The sequence below is a fragment of the Sinocyclocheilus rhinocerous genome, unplaced genomic scaffold (assembly GCF_001515625.1).
Source record: "Sinocyclocheilus rhinocerous isolate Xijiao unplaced genomic scaffold, SAMN03320098_v1.1 scaffold712, whole genome shotgun sequence".
Classification (NCBI taxonomy): Eukaryota; Metazoa; Chordata; class Actinopteri; order Cypriniformes; family Cyprinidae; genus Sinocyclocheilus; species Sinocyclocheilus rhinocerous.
This window is the reverse complement of record NW_015642789.1, coordinates 134383-152383: the sequence shown is the minus strand read 5'-3', so window position 1 is coordinate 152383 and position 18001 is coordinate 134383. Positions and strand designations below refer to the sequence as shown.

General features: G+C 37.3%; 2 protein-coding genes across 5 annotated transcripts in view; both read left to right on the top strand.

Moving 5' to 3' along the window:
- Nucleotides 1-723: 723 nt before the first annotated feature.
- On the top strand, nt 724-13703 carry LOC107756375 (myelin transcription factor 1-like). Of its 4 annotated transcripts, none has more exons than XM_016573429.1 (23): nt 724-798; nt 5161-5252; nt 5724-5778; nt 5869-5899; nt 5999-6061; nt 6155-6390; nt 6597-7568; nt 7684-7818; nt 8534-8624; nt 8718-8837; nt 8940-9154; nt 9296-9483; nt 9576-9800; nt 9945-10099; nt 10251-10313; nt 10726-10794; nt 11155-11217; nt 11368-11451; nt 11574-11795; nt 12106-12197; nt 12293-12396; nt 13152-13295; nt 13423-13703. In XM_016573429.1, exons 1-23 carry the CDS (start codon nt 774-776, stop codon nt 13564-13566), a joined length of 3588 nt encoding a protein of 1195 aa, XP_016428915.1. In that variant the 5' UTR covers nt 724-773; the 3' UTR covers nt 13567-13703. The 4 variants fall into 4 exon arrangements, with proteins under 4 accessions (XP_016428915.1, XP_016428916.1, XP_016428914.1 ...); XM_016573430.1 differs by having other exon boundaries at nt 6594-7568; nt 7687-7818; XM_016573428.1 differs by having other exon boundaries at nt 6594-7568.
- A 2143-nt stretch (nt 13704-15846) lies between these two features.
- LOC107756374 (protein-L-isoaspartate O-methyltransferase domain-containing protein 2-like) overlaps nt 15847-18001 on the top strand; it is a 6549-nt gene continuing 4394 nt past the window's right edge. The window contains exon 1 of the mRNA XM_016573427.1: nt 15847-16108. The gene's annotated coding sequence lies outside the window, so the exon portion shown is untranslated. The remainder of the gene's footprint in view (nt 16109-18001) is intronic.

Here is an 18001-nt window from a genome sequence, read left to right as displayed (position 1 = left end):
CAAAACATTTTTTTGTTTCCTTTGTAAAGTGACCTTGAAGTTCTCAAAGGCCCTGCACTAAATAAATAAATAAATATTGCTGTTGTCGTTGTTATTATTGAAATTTAGTTATGGTTCATATGGGGTGAACATCAGTTAAAATGAACAGAAATCACAGGAGTGAAATATAAAATAATATAAATAATGTAATATAAAATTTCCTGTGTGCTTTATAATTTAGGATCGTGTTAATGATTTATGGTTTAATGTGAACATCCACATAAACTTTGCATCTGCATGTTTAAATTCTATAAATATCATGGCTGACCAGTCTGAGACACACAGCACAAAAGTAGTGGCAGTCCAAATTTGTCTTTTAATACTTTGTCTCTTTTGTCTCTATAGAAAATTTGTCTCTAAAGGAGGAACAATAGTTTAAGGTTGCACTCTCTTACCTTGTTTAAATGTGTTTAAAATATGTATTTTTTGAGGAAATGCAAAAAAAAAACACTCAGTAAAAAGTTTTCAAACGCCTGACACATGATTTGAGGCGTACAAGACAAGCTTTTGTTTTAATTTTCAGAGGTCATTGTGAGGGGGACACAGGCAGTGAGGCGCGCCGTCATTGGCTTGTCGAGATGAACGAAAACTACCCCGCCGCCGCTGATTGGTGGAAGCAAACTTCTACGAAATAAGACCGCCCACCTCTGTCTGTAAGTTTTCTTTAAAGTAACTTTCTCTGTAATGAAGTTAAGTAGTTTTGCGGTGTCAAAGGCCAAGAAATCACCGCAAGGATGAAGCTGTGTAAAACTTTTCTCGGTGAGTGCTGGATTTCTTATTTTTATAAAGTCTTTTGCTCGCGTCAAACTTAGATATAGTCTGGTGCGCCGTGGTTTTGTTGATAGCCGGTGTATTTGGGTTTGGTTAACTTTTTGTTAACAGTAACTATTCACAATACGTTTATTATTGTAATTAAAACACGAGTGATATAATTATACCGACTAATTATACTGAATACTGATTGTACTGATTATAAACTTATACCGACAGGCACAGTTGTTGTTTCTTTCCTTGTTTACTTTCATTTTAAGTATTAATATAAAACGTTGACTGAATAGCCTTGGATTACGTTTTAACTCTTTCAAACTATCGACAATCGCATAGTATTGACCAGATCACTGATTTTTTATTTTTTTTTTGTATCTTTTAAAAGCCTTTAAAACGAAATCCCTGTGCAGACCGTTTTTAAACAAAGGCAACTTTTGTCTCCCAGAGGGAGCTGTGCTTTTAACTCAGAGGCTGTAGGACTTCTGGCGTATTAAAAACTTTTGTATTTGGGAGGGATCAGTCCATCTGCCTGGGGGGGGATTCCGGGTGTTGTGCTTCTCATTCGCTCAGCTGGCATCCTATGTAATATTTATACACAGTGTCTGGCCAGTGGGAACAGACTGTGGCTTTAATTGTATGCTGGGATATCCATCTGTATACGAAACTGTAGGATCAGGGGTGAGCAAAGTTACAGCTGGTAACCGAAGAACCTCGGTGTCATTAAATATGCAAAGCTCTCAAAGGCTTTTGCATGCTTCATACATGATAAGAAACTTTTTTTGAAGTTTAGTAAAGAGTTCCCCTCCCCCTTCATTATAGAGCAAATGCATTTTCAGTTACCTTTCTTTCCACTGCATGTAACCGTATAATAATTATAATATATTAGTATTTATAGGTTGATTATAATATTTTACCATTAATCAAACTTTGCAACTGCGCTGTGTTTGATTGGTTTACAGCACTGTAAAATGATTTCAATAATAATGTTAACAATATATATTTATATATTTATTTTATTTTATTTTTAAGAGAATTAAGAAATTCAAAGTGTCCCAAAAAGTGAAATTAACTTTTTTTTCCTTTTTTTTTTTGATGTTCATTTCTCAGGTAGAAAAGTGATTTTTTAAAAACAATTAAAATCACCTTGACATCATAAAACAATTAAGCCAGCAGTTAAACTTAAAGCTTCACTTTTATTCGACATTTTACAGTCTGGCAAACTAATAACAAGAAATAATAATAATTTAACCGTTTACTTAGACAGATTATTTTAATTCAATCATTTTCCACAAAACTAGGTCACGTTGTTAGGCTTCTAGAAGAACATAAAAGAAAAGTAGTTCAACGCTTTTGAAGCAAGGCAAATGTGTCAGTGCGCAAGAAAAAGTAGATCCATATTAAAGAATTGTGTCTTTTCAGTTACAGAAATTATTCTCTTTCTTGTTGATACTGAATAGTATCGTGTACGGCAATCGGACAATAGTCTTTTTAAACATAAAACAAATGCTTCTATTTGATGTTCAGATTACTTGATCTTTTTTGCGTAATTTATTTATTTATTTGTCTGCTTTTTTTAATGTAATATTCAGTGTATTCATCGTTAAACTGCTGTATACTCATTGAAAACAGCGTTTTCTTGCTAGACACCTGCCACGGATAGCGCTCCTGTCCATGGTACTGAAACAGCGCTGTTCTGGGTGCTGAACTTTCAGCTGAGCTCCTGCATCTAAACGTAGAGATTTTCCCCCAAAAAATAACCGAAGAATTTATTTTAGATTGTAAGTACAATGTCAAACGACTTTCCTCTTGCGTGTGAGTGTTTTATATCGGGTGGGTGGGGGTCAGTAGCGGCCCTCTCTCCATCTTGTGTTGTACATGATTTACTATGATGATGATGTCACGGCGCAGGGTAGAGGAGGGGTGGACAATGGGCCTGTGAGCGAAAGGTAAGTCAGTATCGTTCGACAAAGCGTGTGGAGAAATGATTTTGGCAGCATTTATGCTCACATTACCTGTCGATTAATGGATATACGCGTCTTGCTTACGACATGAAGAGGTTTCGAACCGGTCCCGAGCGATTTATTAAGAGGTTTTTAACGGTAGCGGCACGAGACTCATTCTGAAGGGGAGGTGTACAACACTGAAGTTAACACACACAGCCTACAAAGAGCAAGAGGCCGCTCGCATCTCCTTGAAAAAACGTCGTTTGCTTATGGTATTTTTTTGTTTACTAATTCGGATGCTGATGTGGATGAGAAATTCAGTGTTTGGAAAGGTTTGCTGGTTTGGATTTCCGTTACTATTGAAGCCAAATGGACGCCGGACTTGTAATCTCTTAAAGAAGAAGTGCCATTCCACCGTGTTTAAGTTACATTTCCTGCACATTTTGTCTTATTTTCGCTTGCGTACAAAAAACGATTCTACAATGTTTTTTTAATATCTGTATTTCAGTTACATCGCAGGTTTATTTTCAAGAACTTAAAAGGCCTCTCTCGAATGTATAACACAATATCCTGGCTCTCATATTACATTTTCAGTGTTGTGCTTGTTTTAAAACTATAGCTATTTATAGTCGAATCCGAAACGTGGAAGTTTAAAGCCAAGCGAAATATTCATCGAAGTTTGTTCATTCACACTATGTCAGTCAGAGATACATGTACAAATCAGCTACAATGTATTTTATGGGAGTGGACAAATAGTCATTAGAAACCCTTAAGAAGCGCAAAAGCAGCATATGTTTCGTCTTGTGTGCGTGCGTTATTTAGGAGAAGCAAAACAATGCGAACGAACCATATGTTTACTTCGGGCTAGGCCTACATAATACACTATTCATTTATTAGATTATTGCCTTTCTTTCAGTTTTACATTTAAATTGCTCTTTATTCGTCGCTTATGCTTGTTTTAGGACCTCTGTAGGTTGGACTTTAAACGTTATTGCTTTAATAATACAGTCACGGGTCTTATAAACATGTTCTGCTGGATCATTGTTTCTCCTCGAGGAAAGTGACAGTGTTTTAAAGGCGGAGGGTTTGGCTGATAGTAATTGAAAGGCGTGGTGTGCTAGAAGAGGTTATGCGCAGAAGCATCATGGTGCTTTTTCAAAGTCAAGGGCCTGATGCGACAAAAGAAATACTAATATTAATCTATACTAAAACGTAAGAGCAATTTGTGGCTAACATGCACTCCCTTTGGTCCATTTCATGCATGGGCCTACTATATGGGAGTCAAACAATGTTTTTTTGTATGCTGGAACAAACAGCTATTTAAGAGAGTGGGCCTAATTTTTTAGAAAAAATATAAAAGGGATGCCTGAAATCCCTCAGGTCAAGTGATTTGGTATAAAGACACTGGCATCAACTCACCTTTTTTATCTAGAAATAACATTTCAGCATGTAAATGTTCCTTATCATTTACATGTTGTTGTCTTTGAAAGTGCCTTTGAAAGCACTATTTTGAAGAACACTATCAAATTATATTACTTGACTCCTAATGTGTTGGAAAATAATGATAAATTAATTTTCAGAGGTATTTTGTGTTCCTCTCTTTTGTATTCATCTTACTTTTATACAAGGCTTCAGCAAATGCAGTAAAGTCAGTTTAACTGGTTTCCACACGAACAGACACGGGACATTGAGTTCTAAGAAAGGTTTGCATTGCGTATTGCGTTTTATGTGGCAAGTGCTGCAATTGTTGCGGTTCTCAAGGGAATTCCCTCCCCTGTTACGTGTGTGACGTGACTGAGCACCAGGTGCTGCTTAAAACGTAATCAGACCACATGTAATGATGCTCTGATAAAAACAGCTGGGTCACGGCCGGATCTCTCGTCACCCAGGAAGAATAATCAACACCAGAGCCATGAAGGCACGCAGAATCTATCAGACCACGATGGACTGTTGAAAGCCCATTCAGGGACCAATGTGCTTGGGTCCTCTGGGGGCTATTTAATGTTTGCTTCTGAATTAGGGGTGTTCATATTTAATAGTCATCGTGTGGAAAATGACATTACAATAATTGCGTATGAATCAGTATCACTGGCATAGATTTGCTTACTTTTTGATCTTAGAGGCTCAATTGCTTGCAAAGAATATATGTGTTTTCTGGTTATTTAAGTTTTATTGCATATTTCAAACTAATATTACTCATAAAAATATAATTTATATATAATATATATAATAAATAGTTTAACTAATTTGCTAAACATCAAAAATGGGAATACACTGTCAAGACCGCTTTAATGCCACTTTCAATAAGTTTACATTTTTTTCTCATTTCATTGTGTAATATTAAGGATGTACCTTTTAATATTTGGACATGTCAGACTGAAATTGTTGTCTTATCCTTTCTGTCCAACAGAGAATGAGTTCAGAGGCCAGCTGCTGAGCCAGAGGTGGACACGAGGGGACAGAGTCAGCAGCTGTGAGAACAAGAGGAGTAGGAGACTAAAAGTGAGACATTATGTGTGTTTGTGTGTGTGTGAGTCAGAGTAGTTTCATTTTCATGAATTATCTCTTGTCTTATACTCTACCACAAAACCAAAGAAGCTAAAAGTACTTTTCCCTTTCCGAAGCTCTGACATCTTTCTCATTCTGGGAGGGCCTCATTTCTTTCTTATATTTTACTTCGCTTCCACTAAGGATTGGGAGGGATGTGCATTTGAAAAAAACTTATTGGATGTGTATTATTGATTGAGCTCTTTACAAGCAAGGACTTGGGGCTACTCTGGTGTCTGTGAAATCAGACCTGCTCAGATCTGAGAATAAAAATCACAGTCTGAATGTATAAGAGCTGGAGAACAGTGATAGTGTACTTTTTTATATGATTTTTAGAGACACATTAGAGAAATGGAGAGTGTAAATATCTAAAAAAAAAAAATACTTATAATAATCTCATAAACCACTCATGTGTTTGTGTTCCAGATGAGCCAAGACACAGATGAGAAGCGGACGAGGACACGCTCAAAAGGAATTAGAGGTGAGAGCCTCTTAAAAACTCGATTTTTTTTTTTGTCCATTTCAGTGAATTTGATGACTGACAGAGCTTTTATCTCTCTCCTTATATCAGTTCCTCTTGAGCTTGTCGGACAAGAATACAGGTGAGAGCTTTTATGCTTTGTAGTGTTACTCATCATGTTTATAAAGACCAGAGTTTAGTAGGTTAATGAATATAGCTAATCAAAACCCCTGTTTTGCAGCTGCCCTACGCCAGGATGTGATGGCTTAGGCCATGTCAGTGGAAAGTATGCACGACACAGAAGGTAAATAGTAAGAATTCTGTCTCTAATAGCTGCCAATAAAAAGATTTTAAAAAATTAAGCTGAGTTTTTATAGAAACTTTTCATCTGTTTCAGTGCATTGGGCTGCCCATTGGCTAAGAAAAGAAAACTCCAGGAGGCCGAGGAGAATCAGCCAGCCCCCAAAAAGAAGCCAAACCCCCTAAAGCTGGCCATGGATGATGGGTTCAATGCAGACAGTGACACAAACAGTGAAACAGAAACAAAAGATGAGGGTGTGGAGTCTGAAGAGGACACTGCTGATGAAGAGATGGAAGCAAAAGAAAAAACACCTTCATCAGAAGCAATGACAGGTGGGTTAATAACCTATTAACTACAGAAATTATTTATTATTTTTGAAGTTATGTGCCATGCAGTGCATGTACTATAGTCTTTATGTATTTAAGCTTTATTATATCAGCAATTGTCACCCAAACATCACAGAAACATTTTTTTTCAAATTTAATTTAACTAAAAAATTGTAGTTTATAAATTGCCCTTTTTGTCTTTCCTTCAGAAGAAATTTCACAAGTGGATTTAGAAGAGAAAAAGACACCTGTCAGAGAAACATCAAGTCCAGTTCCAGAGAATGAAATTGAGAATGAAGAAGCCAATATCGAGGCTACATCCATCCAACAAATCACCATGGATACTGAGGCAGAGGAGGGGCTACAGGTCGCAGAAGAGATTCAGGCTCGAGAGGAAGAGGTAGAGGAGGAAGCAGAAGAGATTACAGAAGAGGAGCGAGTGACCCAGCAGCTAAAAGAGACCGACGAGCCTGTGACAACAGTTGAGGAAGAAGAAGAGGAGGAGGAGGAGGAGGAGGAGGAGGAAGAAGAGGGGGAAGAGGAAACACAATGTTTGAGCCAGAAGAACAACTCGGATCACCAGTACTTCAGTGGAGACTTTGGCAAAATCCAGACCAAAGAGACTGTGGAGACAGAGAAAGACAGTGAAGATGATGATGATGATGAGGAAGAAGACGAGGAGGAGATCCAATCCCAGGTAGAGCCTTCCTCCCTAATTGCCCCTGTCCCCGCTGCGTCAGCTCAGGAATTAGACGTGATGACACACAGCAACATAAACCTTGACCATCCTCTTGGTGAAGAGGAGGAGGAGGAGGATGAAGAAGAAAGAGATGATGCTTCGGATAAAGACTCGCCCACTGTAGTCATCGAGCTGGGTTCAGATGGAGAGGAAGAAGAAGAAGAGGAAGAGGAAGATGACGGAGAAGAAGAGGAGGCCGATGAAGCAGACTATGACGAGTTGGACAGCATGTCACAGAGGTCAGAGGTCACAGATGACTCAGAGACATACGACATGACACGGGGGAACCTGGGACTTCTCGAACAGGCCATTGCACTGAAAGCCAAACAAACCGGCCACAGTTCAGAAGAGAGCTGCTCTCCTGAGCAGCAGCGCTACCACAGCTCAGAAGAGAGGATGAATAAGACCATGGACATCACAGCTCGTAGAGCATACTATGGCAAAGGTGACAGAAAATTTCTGCCTATCTCTTATGACCCCAGTTAAATTTAGATAACATTATCATGCAGGTACAGTGTGTGGGGGTGTGGAGTTTAATTTGCTTTTGTCTTCTCACATAGAAGGTTCTAGATCAGAGAAGAAGGAAGTAAAGTGCCCTACTCCAGGATGTGATGGGGCAGGTCATGTGACTGGATTATACCCACACCACCGCAGCCTTTCTGGGTGCCCACACAAGGACAGAATCCCTCCAGAGAGTAAGCATTGTGTTGCACCATTACTATAGTATGTGACACACACTCACACATACACAGACACACACAAACATATATTCATATATATATTTTAAAAAACATGTTAAATTTAATATTAAGTTTTTGGTATAAATTGTATTAACATTTAAAATGCATGTACATATTTTATATAAAAGTTTAAAATGTATATATATTACTGTTTAAATGTTTGGGATCAGTAAGACTTTTTTAATGTCTCTTTTGCTCACCAAGGCTGTACTAAAGTGTATATTTTAATGTAATTTATTTGAGTGATGGCAAAGCTGAATTTTCAGCATCATTACTCTACACTTCAGTGTCACATGATCCTTCAGAAATCATTCTAGTATGTTGATTTGGTGCTCAAGAAACATTTCTTGTTATTATCAATGTTGAAAAGAGTTGTGCTGCTTAACATTTTTGTGTAAACCGTGGTACAATTTGTTTTTCAGGATTGCTTGATTAATAGAAAGTTTAAACAATTTATTTAAATGAAACATTTAACATTTAAAACATTAAATATTTATTTAAACATTACATTTATTTAATTTATTTAAAAGTATTTTTAATAACATTATAAATGTCTTTACGGTCAATTTAAATGCATCCTTGCTGAATAAAAATATAAAATTATTTAAAAAACAGCATTTGAAAGGTAGTATTAAATATTCAATATAATAATGTGTGTTTTTGGCACTAGTCTTGGCAATGCACGAGAATGTACTAAAGTGTCCAACACCTGGATGCACTGGACAGGGACATGTGAACAGCAACCGCAACACACATCGCAGGTACTGCTCCTTAACTATTTTTTGAGGTGTCAGTTTCTGTTCACATCAAGTTTCCCTAAAACCATGTATTTTTCTTACATTTTACACTTTTAGTCTCTCTGGCTGCCCTATTGCTGCTGCAGGGAAACACAAAAGCCATGAAAAGCAGTCACAGCCGCAGATCTCTGTGAGTGATCCTGTGAGCGGAGGCTCAAACTCTGACAGAGTTCTCAGGTGAGTGTTTTCCTCCACTTTTCAACATCCTGGCTAAAACCTTAACAGACACAAAAGAGCTTGATGGGTAAACATTGTGACTAAACACTCTTTTCTCTACAGGCCGATGTGTTTTGTGAAACAGCTGGACATCCCTCAGTACGGTAGCTACAGGCCCAATGCCATGCCAGCCACTCCTCGTGCCAACCTGGCCAAGGAGCTGGAGAAGTATTCTAAGGTGTCCTTTGACTATGCAACCTTCGATGTACAGGTGTTCGGCAACCGCATGCTTGCACCCAAGATGCCCACCAGCGAAACCTCACCTAAAGCCTTCAAATGTAAGCACCCCCCTCATTCCCTTTAAAATAACGAATAAGAAACAAATACAACAGATATCAATAGATAATGAATTATTGATAGCATAGTGAAATGCATATTATTATTATTATTATAATGAACAGCCAAACCGTTTCCCAAAGCCTCGTCCCCCAGCCACAGCCTGTCAGGATACACCAAAAGCAGCTCCTCTTCCACCTCAAGTGGGTACGATTATACCCATGATGCCGAAGCCGCACACATGGCTGCCACTGCCATTCTCAACCTGTCCACCCGCTGCTGGGAGAGGCCTGAAAACCTCAGCACCAGACAGCCAGATCAGGCCAGCAAAGTGAGTTTCTCTCTGTCTGTATCTGGAAAGTTAGGTTCCATAACATCCACATTATATACACTATATTCTAATTAATTTCTTCTACAATCTAGGACATGGACATTGAGGTGGATGAGAATGGCACACTGGACCTCAGCATGAAAAAACCCAAGAGGGAAGGAGTCAGGTCACCAGACCCATCTTCATCCTCGTCATCATCTTCTCAACACCATGGCGTCACCTCACCCCACTCCAGCCACACCCACAAACAAGAGGAGTGGGAGGGGCCTCTGGACTACACCAAGTCAAACCGACAGAAAGAGGAGGAGCCAGAGGAGGTAAATGTATATCAATTTGAGATATATTCACATAGTCTTACTTCATGGTTAAATCATGGTTGACAGCATTTAGGAATAAACGCCTTACTGTCACAGTTTTGCACCTGTTTTATAATTTTCTGTTGTGATGTGCCATGTCCTCAGGTTGAGTACACCACACACTCATACGCCTCCTCTGATGGAGACGATGATGATGCCACTCAGGGGAGCATGGAGGACAGGAAGTACCCTGGTGAGGTCACAACCTCCAGCTTCAAGGTCAAATTCCAGCCCAAGGACAGCAAGAAAGAGATCTTGCTGTAAGTGTCTGCTGCAACAACTGCCTTATTTAAACATAAAACACATCTGCTAAGCCAATAAAAGAAGTCTGTAAATTTAGTGTCTTGCTAAGGTAAATACATTTCCGGAATGATTCCACAGGGATTTAATACTCTCTCCATCTCCCTCCAGATGTCCCACACCAGGTTGTGATGGCAGTGGACATATAACTGGGAACTATGCATCACACCGCAGGTATGCCAGAAGCTGACACAGTATTTCTAGTCTGACCAGCCCTGCTTGTGGTTTATTTTTTTCTTTATCTGTTTTCCCCTCTGCTGAATCCTTACAGCTTCAGCTGCCTATAGCATAAACCTGTACATTGACTGCAAAGCAAATGTTATATGTCTCTTTAATGCATTTGGCCAACTCATTTACTCACGTCTCTTTGTAGTTAATTTAGGTTACTTTATATTAGTGTGATTTTTAGCACACACACACACACACACACACATATATATATACTGTATATATATATATATATATATATATGCTAAAATACATACGACGAATCAGTGACATACTACAGAATATATATATCTTCCATCTTCAATTAAATCTTCTTCCCTCTATTCTTTATTCCTGGTGTTTTTCTACTGTTCTTCAGTCTCTCTGGTTGTCCCCTTGCTGATAAAAGTCTTCGGACCCTCATGGCTGCCCACACTGCTGAACTCAAGTATGTCTGTGCTCTAATTTTTCCTCTAATGACTCCTCACCAAACTTCACCGATTACTGCTTTTATTTGACTTTACTTAATACTGCTGTTTCTGTAAAACACTTTTTACTGTCCCTTTGGCTATTCTTGTACTCTTTGAACCAGTAATCACTTTACATTTTCAGTGGACAAAAATATAATTCTCTTGGACTGTGTCCTTGAGATGCATCGAACCAGCTGAGACACATTAAGCATCCAGACTGAAGCCCAAAAGTTTATTTAAACTTCCAGTATGATTGTATGTGTGATATTTGAATTCTATCTTTCTAAAGCAATGCTAAGTTCTTGCTAACAGCATGTCTTTCTCTTTGTGGCCTCCAGATGCCCTACCCCAGGTTGTGATGGATCAGGACACATCACTGGAAACTATGGTTCCCATAGAAGGTATGTTAATTAAGAGATTTTATATTTAATGCATCAACATTCAAGATGCACTTTAGGATTCAGTGTCAAGCTTTGCAACTATTCTTGTATAAAAAAAATATCAAACTGCTCATGTAAAAAAAAATAACGTTTGCATTTTCTCTTTTGCAGTCTGTCTGGATGTCCACGTGCCAAGAAGGGAGGAATCAAAACCACCCCAACTAAGGATGACAAAGAAGATTCTGAGCTCCTAAAGTATGTTTTTTACAAAACAATCTCAACTTTTGCTGTACGAAAACAGTGGATTTATTGAGCACAGCCTGTATCTTTACAGAATGCCAAAACTGACTGCCAGTTCATCACTTACCTCTCTATAGGTGCCCGGTGCCAGGTTGTGACAGTCTGGGGCATATCAGTGGGAAATATGCCACCCACCGCAGTGCCTATGGGTGCCCACTGGCAGCACGCCGGCAGAAGGAGGGCATGTTAAATGGCACACCATTCTCCTGGAAAGCCTTCAAGAATGAGGGCCCGACCTGCCCTACGCCAGGATGTGATGGATCAGGACATGCCAATGGCAGTTTTCTCACTCATCGCAGGTACAGACAGGACCTAGTGAAATTTACAGATAATAAATATTAGTATTATAGTATTAAATAGTCCAGATGTAGGCCAAGCTGTGAGTAAATTAAAACTATGCAGTCACTGTTTCATACAGAGATTATATATATATATTTATGCTAGAAATATAACAAAAACTAATTGTCTTGGAAATGCCTTACTAATATGTTTTGAAATATTAGAAATGCCTATTTTTGGCTTTCTGTGGTTATTGAGTGATGATGTAATAAAAACAATAAGCCTAAGGCAAATTTTTTCATATCTTGCAATTATAATGTGTTTCTACAGTCTATCAGGTTGCCCTAGAGCTTCAGCTTACAAGAAGAGAGCCAGGTTCCCAGGAGATGATTACATCAGCAAGAAATTCAGGGCAAGTGATGGTAAGATCAAATATAATTCGTTTATCTTCTTTCACCTCCATTATGTTCATTTTGTGCTCTTCATTAACATTTGCATTGTTTTTCTATCCCCTCAGTTCTTGACAATGATGAAGACATAAAACAGCTGAACAAAGAAATCAATGAACTGAATGAGTCGAACTCCGAGATGGAAGCAGACATGGCCAACCTCCATACACAGGTCTGCTTTTATCAAATACATATACACACTACTATTCAAAACTTTGGGGTTGATAAGATTTTTAAAAAAATTTTATGGTCGCCGAAGCTGCATTTATTTGGCCAAAAATACAGTAAAAACATTGATATTGTGAAATATTTTTGCAATCTAAAATTTGAAATACTATTACAGTTTTTATTTGAATATATTTGAAAAATATAATTCATTCCTGTGATCGCAAAGCTGAATTTTTAGTAACCATTACTCCAGTCTTCAGTGTTGCATGATATTTTTGTGGAAACCATGATCATTTTTTTTTCAGGATTCTTTGATGAATAAAAAGTTCTAGAATAGAAAAAAATGTAAAGTCTTCACTTAATCAATTTATTGCATCCTTGCTGAATAAAATAATTAATTTCCTCTTACTGACCCCAAACTTTTGAACAGTACATGTATCAGAAACTGTAATGAAGACAGATTTGTAACAGTTTCCATATGGCTGAAATGTGAGCATATAGCATAAGACCCTTCACTGGTAACTGCTTGTAATAAGATTTTTTTTTTAGGCTCTTACTGTTCATCACTGCAAAACCCTAATTGAAAATAGGATTATTGGTGACTTCTTTCCATAAGAAATATAATGATAATGATAATGATAATATTTACAATACTTCAAATAAAATATTACAAACGACAGTACCTCATCAACACAAAGGGATACTTCACAGCTTGACCTCGGAGCTGCTGTTTATTCATGCATTTCTATCCCTCAATAGATCTCATCCATGGAGAAGAACCTCAAGAGCATGGAGGAGGAGAATAAGCTCATAGAGGAGAAGAATGACGCTCTGTTCATGGAACTGTCAGGCTTGAGCCAGGCTCTTATCCGCAGCCTTGCCAACATCCGTCTACCACAGATGGTCAGTCCGATTGCTATCTATTACCTTTTATGACTACGCCCAACAAGCACAAATATTGTACATTATTTGTACATTATACTTTTATGTAGCTTGCTTTTAACAAACCATTATCTGTTGTTTACCACAGCAAGAACCCATCACTGAGAAGAATTTTGACACCTACGTGGACACGCTGACCCACATGTTCACCGATAAGGAGTGCTATCAGAACCCAGAGAACCGAGCCCTCCTCGAGTCGATCAACCAGGCCGTCAAAGGCATTGAGGTGTGAGCAGAGGAGCGGCAGCTGCAAGACACTGTGGGTTAAATAACCAGACCAACAACATAAAAATGCTGTTTAAGGACATTCAGGTTTTGTATGTGGCGCCCTCTGTAAACGAGGAACGTCACAAGACCCGTGGAAGTCAGAGAAAAGGACCAAATTCCAATTCCAAATGATGCTGCTTAGCAATTTTGATGAGATACAAGATCCTCTTAAACCAAGCTGGCTCTTCTTGATTTGGGGTATTTTTTTGGAGCAAACCATTTGTTACTGTTTTCTAGAGCAACTCTCACCGACACTGATCTGCCTTTCTTACTTCCCTCAGTGCATGGAGGTTGCCGTGAACAATAAGTCGTGAGATTGTCGTGTGTCTGTGGAGGAGAGTCTATGTGTGTATGCGTAACAGAGTGTTTTATGTGTAACGTCCGAAGGTGAATTCACAATTAATGACCTCCCTCGACAAAATATGATTAGTATGCAGCACTGCTACATTTGATCCCTGTATGATAATGTTGTCTCATATTTGGTGTAAATGCACTCCCGTTCCATTCAGTAATATTTATCGTATTTGAGAACATAGATATTGCACTTCCATGAATAGTTTGTAGTTCCATCGTCATGTTATTATTGTAATTATTATTATTAATATTATGGCTATTTAAATTGGGTCCTTGAAATGTACATTTAATTTATTATTTATTCATGTTAAGGGTTATTTTGTTTATGTATTAATCAGTGTCTATTTATGGACTTAATTTATTTCACAAAGCAAAATTCTATACACAGCTTTTAAACAGCTATTAAGAGGAGAGACGTTGCCATCTGCGTTGTGAAAGAGGCAATATTTTAAGAATATCGACAACAAATTGTTTTATAAACCTTCCTATTTATTTTAAAGACAGAGATTTATAATCTCTTTTTTAAGTGCAAATATTTTCTACCTAACAATTTTTATATTGTTTTTTTTTATATTCTTCTTTATTTAATGAGTTCTGTTTTCCATAAAAGTATTTTGACACCCTCCAGAGTGAAGTGGGTTGAACAGATATGATGTATTTATTGTTATTTATTTAGTATTTAAGAACAAATTGAATGGAGATCTTGTTGCATATTTATTTTGTAAATGTCTCTGTGTTAGTGGTTGCTGCATATGGATAGTCTTTGCCCATGTTGTTGATAAAATAAATGGGAATTCTATCACCTACAACAGAGAGTGTCATATTTAATATTGATGGTTTCTATTAAGTTATTATTACTGCACATTTACAAGCTTGTAATTGCCCTTGATTCAACAGTGATATTTTGTGAGACATTGGTCAGTCCCAATAATTCTGGATTCTCTGGCATTTGTTAGACCAAAGATAAAATATAAACCAAACACTGTCAGTAGGATACTTGGATGACATCTGCTGGATGCAAAATTATTCAGTCACGATTTCTGTTCAGCTGATTAAGTCTACGTGAAACATAAGGGATGTATTTGTATTTTGTCAAGATCAATATTAAGCCCAATATTGATAAAATTATTGATAATAAAACCCCAAATATTGTTAAAAAACCCTTAAAACAACAACATTTTGAAATTGTGCATAGAGCTGAAATATAAACCAAACACTGTCAGTAGGATACTTGGATGACATCTGCTGGATGCAAAATTATTCAGTCACGATTTCTGTTCAGCTGATTAAGTCTACGTGAAACATAAGGGATGTATTTGTATTTTGTCAAGATCAATATTAAGCCCAATATTGATAAAATTATTGATAATAAAACCCCAAATATTGTTAAAATACCCTTAAAACAACAACAACATTTTGAAATTGTGCATAGAGCTGATTTTCTCTAGATTTGAAATGGTCAAATTTTAAAGGAGACCAAAGCTAGCTGTCACGTCTTTTTAATGTTATAGATTTATTTTACTGTCTACATGTCGCTGGGAAACCATAGGCTGTTTAATGGCAGGCTCCTTTGTGACAACTTACCCCATAAGGTGTGACATATGCCCTGCTACTGGTCAACAATCTTTTCTTTTGTGCAGTAACGGTGGAAGTGTTCTATATAGGCCCTATATATAAAATATATGTGCCCATACAATATTTAAACAGAATTAACTGCTTTGAGAATTACTCACCGGAGTAAAAAAAAAAAAAGAAGTGACTATTTACGTTTTTCCTATCCTTATCAACACCAGAGACCGCTGTGTTTATGAATATGTCATAAAATAATGTAGTGCAGGAGCAGGACCCATGTGCTTCATGGCCCATATTTCTGTTTGTGTGCGTGACGTCACCGAGTCAGCTGGCCAATGTTTACATCCAGCTCTGCTCGCCGCGAACGTTTATGGGAAGAAACCGAGAGATTGAAACAACAGAAGACAGTTAACCGGATGGCCAGTATCAACAGACCATAACCAGGGTGTTTCAGGGTGTCAGACGATTCAGTTCGGTCGACCGTGAAGTCGTCGGGGTGTTTCCCGTGACGAGTTTCTCACCAAAACACCTCCATCCCGATTTTTCCTGTCTTTGTCTTCATTTGCGTCTACTTTTTGCAGGTAAGCGCATTATATGAGTCGTGCTCGCTGTTATATAATATAATACTGGAGTGATAATAGAATTATAAACTCTTGGTTACTGCATTTTCACTGAGCCTAATCTGTAGTTTAGCGTGCAGAATGAACGGCAGGTCGTGAGGATTAAAAATAATGGGTTTGTGCGTTATTTCATATTTAACTGTATTTGAGAAACTACCCGGATGTTCAACAAAACACTGCACAGTATGCGTTTGTTAGCGAATGGCGCAGCTGCATTTGAGCGCGCGGTGATTGGTGGGAGCATTTTTCACATCTGCAGTTTCTACACAGAGTCTCTGGGGGAGCTTTAACTTTCCAGCAGCGCAGCCCAGCGCCACCATCCGTTAACTGGACAAAAATGCTGTTTTGTTAGGCCCAAAGCATGTACAGTAGCCCCAAAAAGTATTTGGACACTTAAAGACATACTTAATATGTATGTGCCATTGCATCAGATAACAAAATATCAAATACAGTGGCATTTAAAGAAATACAACACTAACACAATTCTTAAGCAACATACTCCTCAAAAAGAAGTCTTACACTTATGAACATAATATATAGTTTTCAGAATGATTACAAAATGTATTTGGACAAATTCTGGTTGTCAAACAATAGTTTAATGCCCTGGTGTATAAACATATATGCAATCCTTCAACTTTTAGAGAAGTTGAACTTGAAGTTGAACTGATAAAACTTTTAGTTAATTCTTAAGCAACATACTCCTCAAAAAGAAGTCTTACACTTATGAACATAATATATAGTTTTCAGAATGATTACAAAATGTATTTGGACAAATTCTGGTTGTCAAACAATAGTTTAATGCCCTGGTGTATAAACATATATGCAATCCTTCAACTTTTAGAGAAGTGGTTATCAACAGGTGGGTCACAATCCAAAATGATGTCTGGGACAACAATGCATAATGCATTATATACAAACACTAATAAAATTCAACTAATATGATCGTGCATAGTTAGGATAATGAAATAACCCAAATAAACAACATTACCACAATTTGTCAACCTTAATTATTGCCTGGCAAGATGTTTAGGGTCAGTAAGATTTTTTTTTTGTAGTAAATTAATACTTTTATTAGGCAAAGATGGACAAATAATTGATCATAAGTGTCAGTAAAGACATTCACATTACAAAAGATTTCTGTTTCACATAAATGTTGTTATTCTGAAATTTCTATTCATCAAAAAAACTACAGTTGTTTTCAACATTCATAATAATAAGACATTTTTATTGAGCACCAAATCAGCATTTCAGAATGAGTTCTAGAGGATCATGTGACACTGAAGACTGGGGTAATCATGCTGAAAATTCAGCTTTGCCATTACAGAAATAAATTACATTTGAAAATATATTCAAATAAAAATAGTTATTTTAAATTGTAGTAATATTTCACAATATTACTGTTTTACTGCATTTTGATCAAAGAAATTAGGCTTGGTAAGCATAAAAGACATTAAAGTAAGCATATCAAGAACATTAAAAAATATTACTGACCCCACTTCTGAACTGTAGTGTAAAAATAAAATCAGCAAACTTAATTTGTAAATCTTCCTATTCGGCCTATGTCAAGTTAATAATTTTGCATACCATTTAGTCTAATCATTTCATTGTAATATTAATACATTTCAGTTTGTTTTAATGACAGGTTTATTTACATTTCCTATATGTTACTCAATCCTGGTGCTGTGTTGGGGTGTCACTTTCCTGAAGCAAAACCAGTTAAGAACCATTGTTATAGCAAGAAACAAAAAAGGAAAGTGGTTGTTGATCTGAATCCGTGTATCATTCGATCATTCGTTTTTTTATTTAATATTGAAAGTAGAAAAATGAGAAAACGGCTCCTTTTTCGTTTTTTTT

Bases quoted from the DNA above. Each gene is read 5' to 3' on its own strand.
- LOC107756375 (XM_016573428.1), top strand. From the start codon at position 774: ATGAAGCTGTGTAAAACTTTTCTCG. The intron at 11,452-11,573 runs GTATGTTTTTTA...ACCTCTCTATAG, and splicing joins GAAGATTCTGAGCTCCTAAA to GTGCCCGGTGCCAGGTTGTG. The intron at 12,198-12,292 runs GTAAGATCAAAT...CTATCCCCTCAG, and splicing joins GAAATTCAGGGCAAGTGATG to TTCTTGACAATGATGAAGAC.